Source organism: Perca flavescens, chromosome 19 (assembly GCF_004354835.1).
Source record: "Perca flavescens isolate YP-PL-M2 chromosome 19, PFLA_1.0, whole genome shotgun sequence".
Taxonomy (NCBI): domain Eukaryota; kingdom Metazoa; phylum Chordata; class Actinopteri; order Perciformes; family Percidae; genus Perca; species Perca flavescens.
The window spans coordinates 9081503-9102611 of NC_041349.1; the positions used below are offsets into that span (position 1 = coordinate 9081503).

The following is a 21109-nucleotide window of genomic DNA, read 5'->3' on the forward strand; positions in this document are numbered from 1 at the left end:
TAGTAGTATACAGCTGTTATACATCATATCACATCTATACATGGATAGTAGTATACAGCTGTTATACATCATATCACATCCATACAGAGATAGTAGTATACAGCTGTTATACATCATATCACATATATACAGGGATAGTAGTATACAGCTGTTATACATCATATCACATCTATACAGAGATAGTAGTATACAGCTGTTATACATCATATCACATCTATACAGAGATAGTAGTATACAGCTGTTATACATCATATCACATCTATACAGAGATAGTAGTATACAGCTGTTAAAACATAATATATGAGACATTGGTATCGGACCGGTACTCGGTATCGCCCGATACGCAACTTCAGGTCTCAGAATCGGTATCGGGAAGCAAAAAATTGTATCGGGCCATCTTTAATAAATACGGACGAGCACTACCATGCTGTCTTGCACTAGCCTCACGCACCTCCCAAGGTCATCCCATATTTGTCCTAATATGGTCCATGTTAATCAATCAATGAATATTCCAGCCTTGCAAAGGAGCCCTTGATGACCAATCATGAAACCGAAAATGGGTCAAAAAACACAATTCAGTGATTGTAAGATCGAGGTGACAACCCCCCCAATAATCAAATCTGGGCTTTTTTCCTTTTCCTTTTCAGCAGTCTTTTGTTTGACAATTTTGTCTCTTTTTTCGAGTATCTTTTTTTAAATTTTCGAATGAATCAATAGCAAACACATGTGCACATGTATATTACACATTCAAAACATAAACACACTGCTGTCAAAGCACTGCCGTCATTAGTACTATGTAGCGTTAACACTCTCTCTCTCTCTCTCTCTCTCTCTCTCTCTCTCTCTGTTCTTTCTCTAGCTCGCTCCACAACTTTGTTTTATCTAATGTTAGTGTAACAGAGTTAAAAATGTAGTGTATTGTTATATATGATTTTCGCCAAAAAATGAAACAGCCTTGTTTAATAGTTGTGAATGGGAGCCACATTTGGCCAGTTGGTGTACTGCAGATCTGCTGCGTGTAGTCTCGCGCTACTTCCCTACCCGATCAGAGAAGCCGTATACTTTTTATCGGGTAGGTTCAGTGTACAAAGTACTTCACTCTGTATCAGTTTTCTAAAAGTAAGTTGATGTTGATGATGGCTTACCCCCTTGGTTCATTCTCTCTCACTCCACCACTTTATTTTATCTAACGTTAGCACCACTCTCTCTCTCTCTCTCTCTTCTTTCTCTAGTTCGCTCCACCATTATCTAAAGTTAGCACCGCTGCACATAGCGCTCTAGCTAGGATACTGAAGCAGAAGCCGTTGTCATAGCAACAAAATACGCTCCACGCTGCTTTTTGGAACCAAAACGCTGCCAGCTTCTTTCTTTTTTTACTACAAAAGGCCCCAGTCAACATTTTCTTGTCAAAAAAGTTGCCAAGTGTGAACATAGTCATAGTTGTCGTATGTCGGCTGATGGTATTGCTTGCCAACACCAGATTGAGAATGGCCAATTCCTGTTCATGGGTGAACACACATGGCCTCCCACCTACAGAAGGTCGTCTGGCAGTTCTGTACAAAATGCAATAATTATGTCAATGGTCAGGTTTTTTTTTTTACATACTGAACTGTCATACTCTACACAGTAACATACTGTAACATGTACTTGATGTGTCAAACTTGTGACTTTCCGTCTGTCAGTCCGTCATCAGTGTAACCAGGAAACACATGACTGAGATCTATAGATTTCAGGAAGGTCACTGAGCAACATTTTCATTCCCTACCCGGCCTACAGAAAAAGGGCTCGTAGTTCCTGATTAGCTGCAGTTGAAGAGAAGTTAGAGAAAGACAAACTACTCTCGTCTTGCTGATTCCTCCTGACATGACTCCAGAGATAAAAGGTAATGTCTGAATGTGTTCATGTTGTTGCTGGCCTGTTGTACAGATTTAGTGTGAGAGGGTTGGTGGATTAGACACGAAGTTAACAGATAATAATGTTGTAGCTTCGCTCAGTAAAGAGACAATTCAACAACAACCGTATCAGTGGTGGAATGTAACTCAGTACATTTATTCCAGTACTGTACTTAAAGCCCATGTTGCAGATTAACCACCACTGTTGATAATGCACTCAACATATGTATATCATTGTTAGAAATGTCTCCAAATAGTGTCAAAGGCCAGCTTTTGTCGTTTTTGGTATTAGTGGGTTTTTTAACGCAATTCGGTGATGACGTCACGTTGAGGAGACGTGCATCAGCCTGGTACTGTAACTATGGTGACTGACTGGGATGAGGAAGAGGTGTTTTTACTGTCAGTGAATAACAGAGTGAAAGTCAGTGACAGTGATCATGTCGTTAGTTCAGACAAGTACCGGTAAGCTTAGGGTGACCAAACGTCCACTTTTTAACTACTGTCCTGGGGGTTCGTTTTTTTTTATAAATTCATGAAAATTTCCGGTTTTCACAGTTTGTCATGGGACCATTAAGCGTGTACTTAAATTGACTGGCGCACACAATACTACGGTACTTTGTTGCGTGACGTATTTCTCGAGAAGCTGCCTTGTGGACATACACAGGGACCAGAGCAGACAGTGGAGCAGCATTGCACACAAAATGCTGAAGCGTTTCCTGCTAAAGATTTCCCACCGTGGTCAGAAACCACAGGGGAGACACTTTGTTTCTCTCACTATGACTCTAGAGTCGTACTCACTAACCGTCACTCTCATTTCTCCCTTGCTCTATCACCCCCCCTCCACCGGGATCCTTTACACTTTCTAAAATGGGAGGATTTTTATTTACTTTTAATACTTTAAAGGTCCTATGACATGCTGCTCTTTGGATGCTTTTATATAGGCCTTATTGGTCCCCTAATACTGTATCTGAAGTCTCTTTTATATAGACCTTAGTGGTCCCCTAATACTGTATCTGAAGTCTCTTTTATATAGACCTTAGTGGTTCCCTAATACTGTATCTGAAGTCTCTTTTATATAGACCTTAGTGGTCCCCTAATACTGTATCTGAAGTCTCTTTTATATAGACCTTAGTGGTCCCCTAATACTGTATCTGAAGTCTCTTTTTTTATAGGCCTTAGTGGTCCCCTAATACTGTATTTAAAGTCTCTTTTATATAGGCTTAATTGTGGTGCCCTGATACTGTATCTGAAGTCTCTTTCCCGAAATTCTGCCGTGGTGCAGAATTACAGCCACTTTAGCCAGTCCCACAATGAGCTTTCCTTAGTATGTGCCATTTTGGTGTCTGTAGCTCTAAATGCTATTGAGGAGGCGAGAGAGGGGGCAAGGTGGAGGGAGGGGGTGTGGCCTTGACCAACTGCCATGCTTCGCTTGTTTGTGCAAAGTAGAGAAAGGGGATGTAACCTTTCTTTTCCCTTCATGACGTCATAGGGGGCAGATTCCAGGACGGCCCATCTGAGCTTTCATTTTCTCAAAGGCAGAGCAGGATACCCAGGGCTCGGTTTACACCTATCACCATTTCTAGTCACTGGGGGACCATAGGCAGGCTGGGGGAATGCATATTAATGTTAAAAAAACTCATAAAGTGACATTTTCATGCCATTGGACCTTTAACTACATTGTCCTGATGATACTTACAGACTTTTACTGAAGTAACATTTTCAATGCAGGACCTTGACTTGTAACAGAGTATTTTTACAGTGTGGTATTAGTACTTTTACTCAAGTACAGGATCTGAATGCTTCTTCCACCGCTGATCCTAACATATGTGTTTGGATGCTCTAGGTGGGACGGAGCTTCATGAACTTTCCTACATGCGAAACATGTGATACGTAAAACCTGTGATTGTTGGTCGTCACGTTTTCCATTGTCCATTGTCCTTTGAGCTGAGGATGTGGATAAATTCTTAAAACTGAACTGAAACTGAACAGAAGAAAGACGACGTTGACGCAGCATGGAGCTCTGCCTCGTAATTTGTAAGAAATCTCACTTCTTTCAATAATTTCAATAGATATACCTTTCTTTTTCTGGTTTTACTTTGTTCAGTCAACCGTTCTTTCATGTTGTTCTCGAGTTAGATTAGATCAGATTCATCTGTATTTGCAAATACCGAGACCCCAAAATAGAGTTTAGCATTTAAGCAGAAGTTAAAGAAAACAGTAAAGTTCAGATTATAACGGGAAGGCAAAGCTCTGAATGAGCTAAGATATAAACAGTATAAACTAAAACATATTTAGTGCAGGTGTAACAACAAGTAAAGACATGTTTTATTTTTTGTGTGGATAACAAAAAGTTAACTCTATAATGTTTATGAAGATGTTCAAGAGGCATTAGTACTTAAAATGCTTGGAAGTAGGCTAAATCTTACCTGATAGTGAAGCATCCACTTGTCTGTGATGGCTTGGTGGCCGTTTTTTAAAATTTTGATTTGCCTTCACGTTGCATTATTAATGACATCACAATCAAAACGTGCCACTGATTGGTTGGTTGTAATGTTAATCCAGGGCAAATAACTTCGTCATTGATCCTGGTCTGTTAATTACTTGGTCATATCAGAACCTAAATTGTTATGCAAGACGGATCAAAATTTGCTGAACCATGTGCAATGTTTAGGCTCGGATTCACCCATATATAAAACGTTTACAACCCGAAAACAACTATTGTCTTTTATAGAAGAAATTAAATACTCAAAAGAAAAATGTCAACAAAAAAAAAGACCAAACATTTACTGGAAAAATTTTCATAAATGTCTGTTCAGTTTAAAATGTACCGCAGAGTAAAGCTTTCTTCTTTCATCCTTCTCAGATGTGCAGTGTTGAAAGAAAAACTTCTCCACCTCAAAGTTAGATCCCAAACAACATCATGCAATATACAGGAAGTTGGCCTCTGTTCCTTGTTCCTCTTCTGTCTTTCCTGCTTCATTACAACCCATTACTGGCTTTTTCACTGAAAAACTGCACAATAGACTACTCTGAAGATGCAAATGAGCTGTTGGTTACATGCAGACAGCGGAGCCTGACTGCTATTCCCGACGACATACCCAGAAATGCATCAACACTGGATCTCGGCTCAAACAGCATTTCAAAGATCACCGGGACAGATTTAAAATATTTACCAAAACTCACCTTTGCAGCATTGGACTATAATTTGATTTCCCACATTGATGATGGAGCTTTTGCAGACTTGGAAAAGTTAAAGTTCCTCTCTCTGTCCAACAATAATCTTACAAAAGTGACAGACAACATGTTTCAAGGACTGTCCAAATTAGTCACGCTATTTCTGGAGAGTAACCATATGAGTTATATCTCCCCTGTGGCCTTTCAGTCCCTGGTCAGCTTAGAGGAATTGGATCTGGGCTCTAATTACCTACAACAAATCACAGATGTTGCTCCCATCTTTAAACTACTAACTCTAAATAAGTTGTCTCTTGGGAACAACAAGTTCACCTCTTTTCAATCAGACGACCTGCCTTTAAATGTCTCAAACATAAAGACCCTTTATCTGACTATGAACCCTCTGAGAAAGTTCAGTCTTACAAAAGACGTCTTTCCTCATTTGTGGTCTCTCGAGTTGAGCAAGTGTAGCAGCGACATTGAATGGGACGTATCAAACAAGACCTTTCTGAGAACCCTAACTAGTTTGGCTCTAGGTGGAACTTATATTAGCTTTGAGTCGTATCGTGCGGTGCTGCAGACCACTGACTCACTACAAACACTTTTTCTGACATCGATGAAGGCGAGGATAGATGAAGGTCTCATAGATGTCGCCTGCCAAATTCCTTCTCTAAGAACTCTTGATTTAGGGTTTAACCACATCGTCAGCGTAGACGACAACCTGCTGCAGTCTTGTTCTCAGATCACTGAGCTCAGTTTATCTTCTAACGAGCTCTCTGAGATGTCAGAGCATTCACTCAGATCGATTTCACAGCTCAGGTATCTGGATTTGGGCCGTAACCAACTTTCCAAAGTGCCCCTCGCAATCAGAGGACTCTCCACACTGGAAACCTTGGATCTGAGCTCCAACTACATCGCTGAACTCGACTGCAACGCTTTCCTGAATTTCACAAGATTAACAATGCTTAATCTCAACCATAATCTCATTTCAAAAATTAAAGGATGTGTTTTTCAAAAGTTGAATGATTTGAAAGAACTTAATATTGGAGAAAATGCTGTTTTTACTTTTGACAATACCTTCAAGGTTGGCTTGCAGAAACTAGAATCTTTGAATGTACACAATAATGGGTTCTTACAGCTCATGCCAGAAGACTTTAGCAACCTGTCCTCCCTCCGTTCTTTGGATTTAGAAAATGACAAATGTTACAATATGAATGAAAGGGCTTTCCAAGGACTTGATAATCTCCAAACTCTTAGTATTACACCTGGACATTACAGAAAAGAGATGTTCAAAGGACTTACACAGTTAGAGAATCTGATATTACATCTTACCTCAAAGTGGGAACTGAGAAGTTCTCAACAAAAGGATTATTCACCTTTCTCAAATTTACCTAACTTGAAGAAGCTTATACTCAAAGTTTACGACACATTTCTTGTGCCCGACATTAATCAAGATCTGCTCAAGGGCCTTAAATCTTTAGAGAGCTTAACATCTGACAATTTCTTTAGGAAGTCGTTGCACCCAGACACATTTAAACACACTCCCCAACTGAAGGTTCTTCAGATAATAAACAGCAATCTGTCACATTTAACCCCTGAACTGTTCTGGCAAATTCCAAATTTGCAGAAACTCGATCTCTCCAACAATAAATTTAGATATTTGGATTTCCTCGGCGGGGCGAACCTGCTGACCCTCAGATGGCTAAAACTCAACGGGAATGAGTTGTCAGTCATCAACAAAACGGCCCTCCAATGCCTCCCTGCGTTGACGTACCTGGACCTGAATAACAATCCTTTAACGTGCGAATGCTCCAACGTTGGCTTCAACCAATGGGTGCAAAGCAACAACCAGACGCAGGTAGTTAATGGCCACCAGTATATTTGTGCCTTTCCTGTGAGCCAAAAGGGGAACAAGTTCCTGGACTTTGACACTAGCTCCTGTTGGATAGACGCTGGCTTCTTCTGCTTCATATTCAGCACTTGTCTGATTCTGTTTACTCTCCTCGCATCCTTCTTTTACCATTTCCTGAGGTGGCACCTTGCCTACGCCTACTACCTCTTTCTGGCCTTCGTCTACGATAAGAGGAAGGGAAGGAAGGCCTCTCCTCACCACTACGATGCTTTTGTCTCCTACAACGTTTACGATGAAGCCTGGGTCTACGAACAGATGCTTCCAGTGCTGGAGGGGGAGCAAGGATGGAAACTCTGTCTGCACCACAGAGACTTTGAACCAGGTCTGTTTGTATTTAAAGGGTCAAACCAATGATGCATTAGAGAATTCAATTAGTTTTTTTCATTATTCAACTTAGAGCCCCGCAGAAAGAGTTACTAGGCAGTTTGTTCTTGGCAACTCCTAGTAGAAAAAAGGCTTTTTTATATAATTCCTGAGGTGCATTGCTAGTCTGAAAGCGGCTGTTGTTTTCACAGGTAAGCCCATCGTACAAAACATTACAGACGCCATCTACGGCAGCAGGAAGACCATCTGTGTGATCAGCCGACACTACCTGCAGAGCGAGTGGTGCTCCAGAGAGATCCAGATGGCCAGGTAGGCAGCACCGCCTCTAAGTCTAGGTACTAGTGATGCTAACTTTGAGGGGTTTTTAGCTGATAGTCGACGCTCGTTAACTGATCATTAACCAACAACAAAGAAAGGGAATCCAACTTCATACTTTCCCGTGATCCTTGGACAACTACGGCCTTGTAGCAGGCGCCACTTTCCTAGAACCACATGCACGACTGCCTGACACAAGTCTACAGCAGCCTGCAGCGTGCATGTCTGAGCCGGCCTGGGTTGTGGCTAGAGGGGATACAGCTACGGCCAGACGTTATGAAAAATCTCGCAAAATCTAACTCATTAACGTTATAGTAATATAATTTTGCCTAAACTTAACTGTTGTTTTGAACTAATTGGAGCTTATGTCGTGTGTTTTGGTGTATGCAGCTACCGTCTGTTTGACGAGCAGGACGATGTGCTGATCCTGCTGTTTATGGAGGACATCCCTTCCCGCGAGCTGTCTCTGTACTACCGAATGAGGAGTCTGGTGAAGAGACGCACCTACCTGAGCTGGCCGCAAGCCGGTCAACACACGGGAGTCTTCTGGGAGAACATACGGCGAGCTATGAGGACACCTGGAAGTCCCACGGACAACCCAATCAGGGGTTTCTTTCAGAACCCGGCATGAAAAACTGTAACTGTAACAAATAGCATATTTCAAAAGGGATTTAAATGGGCTCTTCTTACCTGTAAAGGTCATTTGATATAGGGGATGGATACACAAACCAAAGACCCAACGGGCCGGGCCGGGTTCAGACAGATATTTAGAAATTATGTTCTGGTTCGGGTCGGTCTCGGTCACATCAGCGTAATACGGCATTGAATATTTTAAATTTAAAAAAGCTTTTTATGTAGGTACACGCTTGTGTTAACGTGCGCTTGTTGCCCCCGTGTGCTCTGATGCAAATGTCATTATTATGAAAAAAAAACGATCGAACTAAACGAACTATATCTCCGTATAGACCATTTCGTGCTGGCGCAAAAAAAACTACAAAACTACCCCCGTGAACACGAATCAAAAGATTAAAAATAACGTCACCATTTCACGAACTGCCGTGAGACCGTGTTGAAAATGCGGCCCGATCACCACTGTAATTTGTTAGTCCTTGGGGGGGTAATGTGGAGTTGGAGGAGATATCTGGCGCGTACATTTAGCGGCGCGGCTGGTGGATATCAAACATTGACTTGAATGACATTGTATTTTTATTCAGGGGACTTCATCGGGCATTTGACTGTTTGAATTGTGAATAGTGGCTGCTTAGAATAGACATTTGAAGTATTTTATATTGTGATACATATTTTTATTAATATACTGAAATGTAACAGAGGTCTGTGGTGTCCTTGTCACATGTTGAGTGTTTTTCTGAATGACATTTAGTCTAATTTCATTCATAAAGCACATGGCCGGTTACCATGGATACTACAGCTGTCTGTCAGGGCCACCTGAGGGCTGTTTGTGTCGGTGGGGGTTAAAGAGAGAGAGACCTTAGTGGTCCCCTAATACTGTATCTGAAGTCTCTTTTATATAGACCTTAGTGGTCTCCTAATACTGTATCTGAAGTCTCTTTTATATAGACCTTAGTGGTCTCCTAATACTGTATCTGAAGTCTCTTTTATATAGACCTTAGTGGTCTCCTAATACTGTATCTGAAGTCTCTTTTATATAGACCTTAGTGGTCTCCTAATACTGTATCTGAAGTCTCTTTTATACAGACCTTAGTGGTCCCCTAATACTGTATCTGAAGTCTCTTTCCCGAAATATCAAAGCCTTGGTGCAGAATTACAGCCACTAGAGCCAGTCCCACAATGAGCTTTACTTAGGATGTGCAATTTCTGTGTCTGTAGCTATTGAGGAGGAGAGAGGGGGGCAAAGTGGAGGGTAGGGGTATGGCCTTGACCAACTGCCATGCTTTGCTTGTTTTTTTGCAGGCCAAATTCTCTGGGTGGGCAAAGCAGAGAAAGGGGAGGTAATCTTGCTCCTTATGAACTCATAAGGAGCAAGATTCCAGATTGGCCCATCTGAGATTTCATTTTCTCAAAGGCAGAGCAGAAGGCAATATTTTTTTCCCACTTTGGTCACGCCAAAACCCGCCCTTCAATAGTATGCACATACTACACCTATCACCATTTCTAGCCACTGGGGGGCCATAGGCAGGCTGAGGGAACGCATATTGATAATAAAAAACCTCAAAGTGACATATTCATGCCATGGGATCTTTAACTACATTTTTCTGATGATACTTACAGACTTTTACTGAAGTAACTTTTTCAATGCAGGACTTTGACTTGTAAAGGAGTATTTTTACAGTGTGGTATCAGTACTTTTACTCAAGCACAGGATCTGAATACTTCTTCCACCACTGATCCCAACCTACAGTACAGGCCAAAAGTTTGGACACACCTTCTCATTCAATGTGTTTCTTTATTTTCATGACTATTTACATTGTAGATTCTCACTGAAGGCATAAAAACTATGAATGAACACATATGGAATTATGTACTTAACAAAAAAGTGTGAAATAACTGAAAACATGTCTTATATTTTAGATTCTTCAAAGTAGCCACCCTTTGCTTTTTTTGATAACTCTGTAAACCCTTGGTGTTCTCTCAATGAGCTTCATGAGGTAGTCACCTGAAATGGTTTTACCTTCACAGGTGTGCTTTGTCAGGGTTAATTAGTGGAATTTTTTCCCTTATTAATAAAAAAGCAAAGGGTGGCTACTTTGAAGAATCTAAAATATAAGACATGTTTTCAGTTATTTCACACTTTTTTGTTAAGTACATAATTCCATATGTGTTCATTCATAGTTTTGATGCCTTCAGTGAGAATCTACAACATTGAATATAACACATTGAATGAGAAGGTGTGTCCAAACATTTGGCCTGTACTGTATGTGTTTGGATGCTGCAGGTGGGACGGAGCTTTATGAACTTTCCTGCATGTGAAACAAACAAAGAGCTCATCTACATTGTTTTTTTTTTTTGTGATACGTACAACCTGTGATTGTTGGTCGTCACTATTTTCTTTGTCCTTTTAGCTCAGGATGTGGGTAAACTATTAAAACTGAACTGAAACTGAACAGAACAAAATCGTCTTTGACGGAGGATGGACTGACATCACTCTGCCCGTTACTTTGTAAGAAATCTCACTTCTTTCAATAATTTCAATAGATATACTTTTCTTTCTTTTTCTGGTTTTCCTTTGTTCATTCAACCGTTGTTCATGAGTTAGATTAGATTCAACTTTATTTGCAAGTACTGAGACCACAAAATGGAGTTTAGCATCTAAGCAGAAGTGAAAAGAAAACCGTAAAGTGTATATAACAGGAAGGGGAAGCTCTGAATGAGCTAAGATATAAACAGTATCAACAAAAAGATATTTAGTGTGTAAGTATAAGTACCGAGTTTATTGTCTTTGATTCTTCAAAAGTGCAATCAATCCTTTTCCTGTCCATCTATCATCTAATTGACCCGAAACATGGGGGGGGGGGGTCATTGATCCATTAGCTGCTTTCTGACATGAGTAATTTTTGCAGTTCCTAGAACATAACGTTCCTAGAACCCTTTTGTTTGGCATTTTAGGCCTTTATTTGTATAGGACAGCTTAGACTTGAAAGGGGAGAGAGAGAGAGGGGGAATGACAGGCAGCAAAGGGCCGCAGATCGGCGTCAAACCTGCGGCCGCTGCGTCGAGGGGCAAACCTCTATATGGGCGCCCGCTCTACCAGGTGAGCTAACCAGGCTCCCCCTAGAACCCTTTTGTTTTGTTCTGGGGATTATTAAAGATGCCTTGCCACAGGTATTTCATTACTTTGTGGTGATGTCTGAAGTTCTACCATGGACTCTGTAACATTTCTTTGTTGAAAAAATGCCTTGGTTACCTTGTTTCAAGCCATTTTAGTTTGGTATAGAAAGCCTGCAGGACGACTCAGCTAGATTTCTGCCAGTTCTCATTCATATTCTACGAGCTAAATTGTTTGAATCTGATTGGCTAACAGCTAGCCAATGAGCGCCTGGCTGTCAGAATCCTTTACCCAGCCCAACTGGGCGAGCTCATGAATAGTAATGAGCTCAGGCAACATGATGTCAGACTGACCAGCTTTTGTGATTGGTCTGATTTCTCTGCTTATTTCTTGTCAGTGGCTACAGCTGACAGAGGAGGGAGCAGTTCATTTTCACATTCACCACATGACACAAACACATATGGACCTCACATATTTCAAAAAATACAAGGAAAAGCAGTTTTGTGTGGCAGAGCACCTTTAAAAAGTCTAAAATTTCAAAAACAACATTTTAGGCCTTAACATTTATTTTTTAATTACCAGCATTTAAAATTATTGTGTTCTAAGTATGAAAACATTTTAAACAGGTCTTAATTTCCCTTCGTCCATGCAACACTACCTTTAATGTTCATTGAAATGCCTTTTCTAAGCAAAAGTCTGTTTAAATGCCGAGGGGAGCTGCGTTTGAAATACGCTAGTTTCTTTCGTTCCTCTTAGCAGCGATATTCACATCCGCATGATGCCATTTCAAGTGAGTTAGCAAGTTTGAACTGTTGCCAGCAACATACCCAATCACTAATGAGCAATTTACAGTTGTATTCTCATTCCTTTATACCAGAAGTGTCAAACTCAACTTCAGTAATGGCCACACAGCAGAACATGCAGCCTGGATATGCAAACTCACTGGTTACGTAAAATCTGAGCTTTTATGAAGACAAAAGTGGATACATATGTGAGGAATCAGCAGAGAAAATGGGAAGACTGTGGGATACTGACATTAAACTAACGTTATGTCTGACATTACATTTGCCTTAAGCATTTTGTTAATAAGTCCAATATCCAAATGTCACTTTTAGCCTAGTCTATATCCTTGATGTTCCACTTGCAGGATTTGCTCTGTTACCGCTGGAAAATCCGCCGGATTTCACTCATTTAGGCCGGATATCCGTTACCTTGGGCTTCCTTGGTGTTGGCGTTCTAACCTCCGTCTGATTTCTGAGGACTATGGTTAACTGCTCCTCAGATCTCTGCAGGGTAAATCCAGACAGCTAGCTAGACTATCTGTCCAATCTGAGGTTTCTGTTGCACGACGAAAACAACTTTTGAACATACACAAGTTCCACCAAAACAAGTTCCTTCCGAGCCTATTTAGCAGCAGCCCCGCTGCTTAGCGCAGCCTAAGACGATTTTGATTGGTTTAAAGAAATGCCAATAAACAAGAGCACATTTTCCTCTCATCCCCATATGCTATGTGGAGTAGCCAGACAATGATGCTGTGGGATCCCACAGTCTCCCCATGCTGATTTCTCATGTCTGTTTCCACTCTTGTCTTCATAAATGCTCTGTTTTTTTGGGTCAACAGCTTATAAAAACTTAAGTTCTGGGGCCTTTACATTGTTGGTAGTGAATATCAGCACAGTGCAGCCTTTAGGCATCTTTCAGTTGTTTGCTAGCAAATGGAATAGACGAGGAAGAAACTATGCCGCTATGTTGCCAGGCGAGATCAGTCCTCTGTGGGTCCCGAACTGCGTCGGTGCTGAGAGGAGATTAAGTCCTGGGCGGTCTCAGGAGAAGTGAGCCGTTTCAGTCCATCTCCCATCCTAATTAACAACTTGGCCAGGTAGTACAGCGTGGGTCTGAGGCCCAGGTTGTAGAGTTGTTTCAACACATCTCGGTATGCGGAGTGTTGCTGGACAACCTCGGGAGAATAGTCCTCAAAAATGTGGATTGGGGAGTCCTTGTATGTCAGCTTGCCCTGAAGCTTTCGAGCCTCGCATAAAACCAACTCCTGGGTCTGGAATCTGTGGAACCGCAACACCACAGCTCGAGGCCTCTCATCGGGGCCCGGTCTCGGTACTAACGTTCGGTGAGCTCTTTCCAGTTCCGGGCTGAGTCCTGTATTTGTTCGTCAAGAACCTCAGCTAGGAGTTGAGGAAAAAAAAGCTGTCGGTTGAGCACCTTCATTGGGCCTCATTCACCAACCGTTCTTACGAAGAAATGTGTTCTTAAACCCAACTTACGCTCATTTTACGAAGATTCTCACATTCACTAATGTTTTCTTGTCTTGGATTTGTTCTTAGCTAAGAACAAAATCTACAAACACTAAGAGCACTCTTACGCACATTTGAGTGATGACAGTTTGCTATAAATGATTGGTTACTGCATTTTATTTAATTCTACATTCGTTCACAATAATAGTATTTTACTGTAATTTATTTCGGATCATTTGTTGGAAAAAAAATCATAGTATGCAAAGAAACACAAACATCAGGAATTAAACTGATTAAATACTGCGTTATTTGGTGACTGATCGCGCTATTTATAGCGGCAAAATGCAAATGCAAAATGTGGAATGTACAAATACTTCATTACTGTACTTAGGTACATTTTTCACATTTGTACTTTACTTAAGTATAATATTTTTGACTTTTACTTCGTTACATTTTGCAGCAATTTGATAATTTCTACTCCACTACATTTCTACAACGTTCCGTAAATTTTTTGATCAGTTTTCCCCCCTGCAAAAACATCTTCCTGACCGTCACAAGTTTGTCTAACCAGTGAAGTTTGGTTGCCATAGATACTGTATATATGGGGAATCGCCGATCCAAGCCAGCTCCGGTGCTCCAGAGCCCGGGCACAGCGCCACCGACCCTCGGTAATACAGCCTCCGGTAAATGTGAAAATGTTTGTTTTTTATTATTCCCGTTTTTAAATCATAGTTTCCATCTATTTCTCTCCACAGCATTGTTTACTCCTCCGCCAGGCTGCGTAAGACGCGTTCATATCTTGTTTATTTGACTGGATCTCTTTACATCGCCTCCCCATTTCCGCTGCTTAACACACTTTATTTGCAAACGCTTCCATGGTTATAGAAAAAATAAATCAATGAATAAAACCAACTGCATTCAACATATTTCCATTTTATGCTGGTTAGGATAGGACATTTTTTTTAAAAGCCAGGCCTTGTTTGTGGTAGTGGACATTTTACGATTTAAAATGGTAATATGTAAATAAGATTAAGAGAATAAGTCGTTATACAAGTAGTTTTACTTTTAATACTTAAAGTAAATTAAAAATCAGGTACTTTTTACTTTTCAAATTTCAAAAAGGTTTGTCATTGTGGTACTTCTACGTTTACTAAAGGTTATTTGTACTTTTACTTAAGCACTGACATTCAGTACACCACTGCAATGTACAAGTCAGATGGGACTCCGACAACCATCTCAGTGCTTCCCAGGAGGTGCACAGCAAGTATCATGTCCTTATATGGGAATTTGCGGGGCATTTTCTTATGCTTATTAGGAACAACTGGCATGCGCTTTCAATTACGAAGACGTGGGATTCATCAATCCTAAGAACACAGGTGCGAACAATTCTGCTGTTTAAGAACACGTCATGAATCCGATGTAGACTTTTCTTAGGGACTTTCTTAAGAACATATTTAAGAGAAAACTTAGGAAGATATTGGTGAATGAGGCCCAATGTTCTCAGGGAGGCCGACTATTGTTACATTATATCTTCGGTGTCTGTTTTCAAGATCGATGAGTTTGGCTTGTAACTTAGCGTTCACCTCAGATATCTCAGCTAGCTTAGCCTCCACAGTTTTCATGTCCTTGCTCGTGGTGTTAGCACATGTATCCAATGATGAAAGACGCTGTTGGTGGTCCAATATAGTAGTCTAAATATTGCTTAGTCTTGTCCCGAGTTTGGAAAATGTCATGTTGAATTCGGCATGGAAAGACATGATCTCAGATAGAAGCGAGGCCTTGTGGTCAGCTAACATGGCCGTTAGCGTGGCTACCACGGTGCACGGCAATGAATGATCTTTTTTTATCTTGCTGGACATCCTCTCGTCATGGAGGGTCAAAATTTGCTGAACAATGTGCTTTATACAGAGGCAACGCTTATGTTCCGGATTCATACATATATAAAACGTTAACAACCCGAAAACAAATGTTATCTTTTATAGAAGAAATTAAATACTCAAAAGAAAAACATTTACTGGAAAAATGTTAATTTTAAAATGTTTAAAATGTACCATCTTCTTTCATCCTCCTCAGATGTGCAGTGTTGAAAGAAAACTTCCCCACCTCAAAGTTAGATCCCAAACACCATCATGCAATATACAGGAAGTTGGCCTCTGTTCCTTGTTCCTCTTCTGTCTTTCCTGCTTCATTACAACCCATTACTGGCTTTTTCACTGAAAAACTGCACGATTAACTACTCTGAAGATGCGAATAAGCTGTGGGTTACATGCAGACAGCGCAGCCTCACTGCTATTCCAGACGACATACCCAGAAATGCATCATCACTGGATCTCAGCTCAAACAGCATTTCAAAGATCACCAGGACAGATTTAAAATATTTACCAAAGCTCACCTATGCAGGTTTGGAATTTTATTTGATTTCCCACATTAATGATGGAGCTTTTGCAGACTTGGAGAAGTTAAAGTCCCTCTTCCTGTCCAACAATAATCTTAAAAAAGTGACAGACAACATGTTTCAAGGACTGTCCAAACTAGTCTTGCTATTTCTGGATGTTAACCATATCAGTTATATCTCCACTGTGGCCTTTCAGTCCCTGGTCAGCTTGAAGCAATTAGATCTGTCCTCTAATTACCTACAACAAATCACAGATATTGCTCCCATCTTTAAACTACCAACTCTAAATGAGTTGTGTCTTGGGAACAACAAGTTCACCTCTTTTCAATCAGACGACCTTCCTTTAAACATCTCAAACATAAAGTCCCTGTTGCTGACTATGAACCCTCTGAGAAAGTTCAGTCTTACAAAAGACGTCTTTCCTCATTTGTGGTCTCTCGAGTTGAGCAAGTGTAGCAGCAACATTGAATGGGACGTATCAAACAAGACCTTTCTGAGAACCCTAACTAGTTTGGCTCTAGGTGGAACTTATATTAGCTTTGAGTCATACCGCGCGGTGCTGCAGACCACTGACTCACTACAAACACTTTTTCCGACGTCGATGAAGGCGAGGATAGATGAAGGTCTCATAGACGTCGCCTGCCAAATTCCTTCTCTAAGAACTCTTGATTTACAGCTAAACCACATTGTCAGCGTAGACGACAACCTGCTGCAGTCTTGTTCTCAGATCACTGACCTCAGTTTATCTTCTAACAAGCTCTCTGAGATGTCAGAGCATTCACTCAGATCGAATTCACAGCTCAGGCATCTGGATTTGGGCCGTAACCAACTGTCCAAAGTGCCCCTCGCAATCAGAGGACTCTCCACAATGGAAACCTTGGATCTGAGCTCCAACTACATCGCTGAACTCGACTGCAACGCTTTCCTGAATTTGACAAGATTAACAACGCTTAATCTCTACCAAAATCTCATTTCAAAAATTAAAGGATGTGTTTTTCAAAACTTGAATGATTTGAAAGAACTTAATATTGGAGAAAATGCTGTTTTTACTTTTGACAATAACTTCAGGGTTGGCTTGCAGAAACTAGAATCTTTGAATTTACACAATAATCGTCTCTTACATCTCATGTCAGAAGACTTTAGCAACCTCTCCTGCCTCCGTTCTTTGGATTTAGAAAATGACAAATGTTACAATATGAATGAAAGGGCTTTCCAAGGACTTGATAATCTCCAAACTCTTAGTATTACACCTGGACATTACAGAAAAGAGATGTTCATAGGACTTACACAGTTAGAGAATCTGATATTACATCTTACCTCAAAGTGGGAACTGAGAAGTTCTCAACAAAAGGATTATTCACCTTTCTCAAATTTACCTAACTTGAAGAAGCTTATACTCAAAGTTTACGACACATTTCTTGTGCCCGACATTAATCAAGATCTGCTCAAGGGCCTTAAATCTTTAGAGAGCTTAACATCTGACAATTTCTTTAGGAAATCGTTGCACCCAGACACATTTAAACACACTCCCCAACTGAAGGTTCTTCAGATAATAAACAGCAATCTGTCACATTTAACCCCTGAACTGTTCTGGCAAATTCCAAATTTGCAGAAACTCGATCTCTCCAACAATAAATTTAGATATTTGGATTTCCTCGGCGGGGCGAACCTGCTGACCCTCAGATGGCTAAAATTCAACGGGAATGAGTTTTCGGTCATTAACAAAACGGCCCTCCAATGCCTCCCTGCGTTGACATACCTGGACCTGAATAACAATCCTTTAACGTGTGAATGCTCCAACGTTGGCTTCAACCAATGGGTGCAAAGCAACAACCAGACGCAGGTAGTTAATGGCCACCAGTATATTTGTGCCTTTCCTGTGAGCCAAAAGGGGAACAAGTTCCTGGACTTTGACACTAGCTCCTGCTGGATAGACGCTGGCTTCTTCTGCTTCATATTCAGCACTTGTCTGATTCTGTTTACTCTCCTCGCATCCTTCTTTTACCATTTCCTGAGGTGGCACCTTGCCTACGCCTACTACCTCTTTCTGGCCTTCATCTACGATAAGAGGAAGGGAAGGAAGGCCTCTCCTCTCCACTACGATGCTTTTGTCTCCTATAACGTTTACGATGAAGCCTGGGTCTACGAAGAGATGCTTCCAGTGCTGGAGGGGGAGCAAGGATGGAGACTCTGTCTGCACCACAGAGACTTTGAACCAGGTCTGTTTGTATTTAAACGGTGATTTTGTTATTGTTTTCTCAACCTGGACCCTACTTTATTCCATGCATTGCTGTCTGAGTGACTAATGTGACATTTTTTTTTTCAAAAGTGGTCCAGAATAGAGACAGAGTGCATTCATATGGAGGATATATTTATTCATAATTCAAATTGAAAGTCCAAAGAGAAAACAAAGCAAGATCAAATTAAAAATATTATTTTACTACGCTACTAGGAAAAATCATTCCATAATTGAATTTTAAAAAGAAAAAGGAAACTGAAAAAGCAAAGTTGAAATGTAAAATGATTTATCTTTTGAATTTTCCATTTGGCTTTTCCATTTGGCTTTTCCATTTGGCAGATTTCAATGTAAGAGTACGACTCGATGGGCTCTGTCTCTATGGAGCGAGAACGCTGTAACTGGCAGCAAACGGGCTGCGATGTAAAACTTTAGGACAATTGATATCCACATCCTCAATTCTGTCCTCTAAAAGTGATATTTTTGCCACTGAACAGACTCAGATTATTCTTCTAAGTGTCTGGCAACATTATGGAAAGGATCCCTACAGAGATAGACCTTTTTTGTTAAAGAGTAGGACCATTTTTTTAAGCAAAAACAGTTCCAAAATCACCATTACCAAACCCACCAGACTCTATGTGAATAATCACTACTTTTAGCATGTATAGAGCCAGCATATTTTCACATGTAAATTTTAACCAAAACCAGAGTGGTGATTGTTGGAACAGTGGAAAGACGAACCAAGACGGGCTGATAGTTTGATTTTGTTTCTATCGACTTTAAATTAAGTGTGTTTTACGACAATAAAATTAACCTTAACTCTAATAAATAGAGTGAGAAGTACGGTCATTTTCTAATGGACTTCTTTAAAATCTGTTGGCCATTAAAAAGCATGCAGGTTTATGCAATGGCCTCACTTTTCAGACCTGAAGGCTACGCCCATTTCTTTAATATTATTATTATTATTATTATTATTATTATTATTATTATTATTCAACTTAGAGGCACGTAGAAAGAGTTACTAGGCAGTTTGTCGGAGCCGCTCTTAGTGGAAAAAAGGCTTTTTTAATTTAATTTCTGAGGTGCCTTTCTAGTCTAAAATCGGCTGTTGTTTTCACAGGTAAGCCCATCGTAGAAAACATTACAGACGCCATCTACGGCAGCAGGAAGACCATCTGTGTGATCAGCCGACACTACCTGCAGAGCGAGTGGTGCTCCAGAGAGATCCAGATGGCCAGGTAGGCAGCACCGCCTCTAAGTCTAGGTACTAGTGATGGTAACTTTGAGTTTCTCCTAACTGATAGTTGACGCTCGTTAACCAATCATTAACCATTAACTGAGAACAACCGCATGCACGACTGACCGATACAAGTCTACAGCAGCCTGCACCGAGCATGTCTGAGCCTGCCTGGGTTGTGACTAGAAGGGATACAGCTAAGGCCGAAAGTTATGTAAAATCTCGCAAAATCTAATTCAATAACATTATAGTAATATAATTATGTCTAAACTTAACTCTCGTTTTAGTCCCTCAACTTAACTGTCGTTTTGGTGCCTAAAGTTAACTGTTGTTTTGGTGCCTAAACTTAACTGTCGTTTTGGTGCCTAAAGTTAACTGTTGTTTTGGTGCCTAAACTTAACTGTCGTTTTGGTGCCTAAACTTAACTGTTGTTTTGGTACCTAAACTTAACCGTTGTTTTGGTACCTAAACTTAACTGTTGTTTTGGTACCTAAACTTAACTGTCGTTTTGGTACCTAAACTTAACTGTTGTTTTGGTACCTAAACTTAACTGTCGTTTTGGTGCCTAAACTTAACTGTTGTTTTGGTACCTAAACTTAACTGTCGTTTTGGTGCCTAAAGTTAACTGTCGTTTTGGTGCCTAAACTTAACTGGCGTTTTGGTAACTAAACTTAACTGGCGTTTTGGAGCCTAAACTTAACTAATTGTTTTGGTGCCTAAACTGTAGCTGCGGTGTAGCTGTATCCCTTGTAGCCACACAACGGCCGATTCAACGCGCCAGTTCTCATGACGGGACGTGTAGCCCTCTGTTGTGAGCACCGTCTAGCAGAGAGCCAATAACAAAAAAAAAGAGCTCATACCTTATCTCGTTCCCAAACTAATTAAAGCTTATGTTGTGTGTTTTCGTGTCTGCAGCTACCGTCTGTTTAACGAGCAGGACGATGTGCTGATCCTGCTGTTTATGGAGGACATCCCTGCCCGCGAGCTGTCTCTGTACTACCGAATGAGGAGTCTGGTGAAGAGACGCACCTACCTGAGCTGGCCGCAAGCCGGTCAACACACGGGAGTCTTCTGGGAGAACGTACGGCGAGCTCTGAGGACACCTGGAAGTCAAACGGACAACCCAATCAGGGGTTTCTTTCAGAACAAGGCATGAAAAACATGTAACAATTGTTTAAACTGTAACAAATAGCATATTTCAAAAGGGATTTAATTGGGCTCTTCTTACCTGTAAAGGTCATTTGATAGTCCTGGGGCGTAATGTGGAGCTGGAAGATATATCTGGTCCCAGGTATGTGGGCTTTGACACTACAAATTTCAAACAGAAATCCCTGCATTAAAAAGCTGAGGTGTGGGACTTCAACCCGGTTTCACGCCAGTCCGTGAAATGGTCACGTTATTTTGATTGATTGATTTGTGTACAGGTCACGATTTTCTCGTTTATTTCGTGTACAGGTCACGATTTTTCGAACGTGACCATTTCACCATTTCAACTGCCATGACACTGGGCCGTCTGGGGGATACAACAACAGGGAAATGAAACGGCACACGCTGGTTACAACAACCACCATACGTGGCACACAATCCCTGGGCACAACAACGGGGACATGAAACGCTGCACGCCGCATTAGAA

General features: G+C 40.9%; 2 protein-coding genes across 2 annotated transcripts; both read left to right on the forward strand.

The window, feature by feature from the left end:
* Positions 1–1827: 1827 nt before the first annotated feature.
* On the forward strand, positions 1828–8245 carry LOC114546214 (toll-like receptor 13). The gene is made up of 4 exons (XM_028564903.1): positions 1828–1882; positions 4756–7297; positions 7491–7608; positions 8005–8245. The coding sequence occupies exons 2-4, from the start codon at positions 4813–4815 to the stop codon at positions 8243–8245; spliced, it is 2844 nt and encodes a 947-aa protein (XP_028420704.1). The 5' UTR covers positions 1828–1882; positions 4756–4812.
* A 2466-nt stretch (positions 8246–10711) lies between these two features.
* Positions 10712–21083, forward strand: LOC114545633 (toll-like receptor 13). The gene is made up of 4 exons (XM_028564050.1): positions 10712–10753; positions 15682–18222; positions 19360–19477; positions 20392–21083. Exons 2-4 carry the CDS (start codon positions 15738–15740, stop codon positions 20630–20632), a joined length of 2844 nt encoding a protein of 947 aa, XP_028419851.1. The 5' UTR covers positions 10712–10753; positions 15682–15737; the 3' UTR covers positions 20633–21083.
* Positions 21084–21109: the final 26 nt, after the last annotated feature.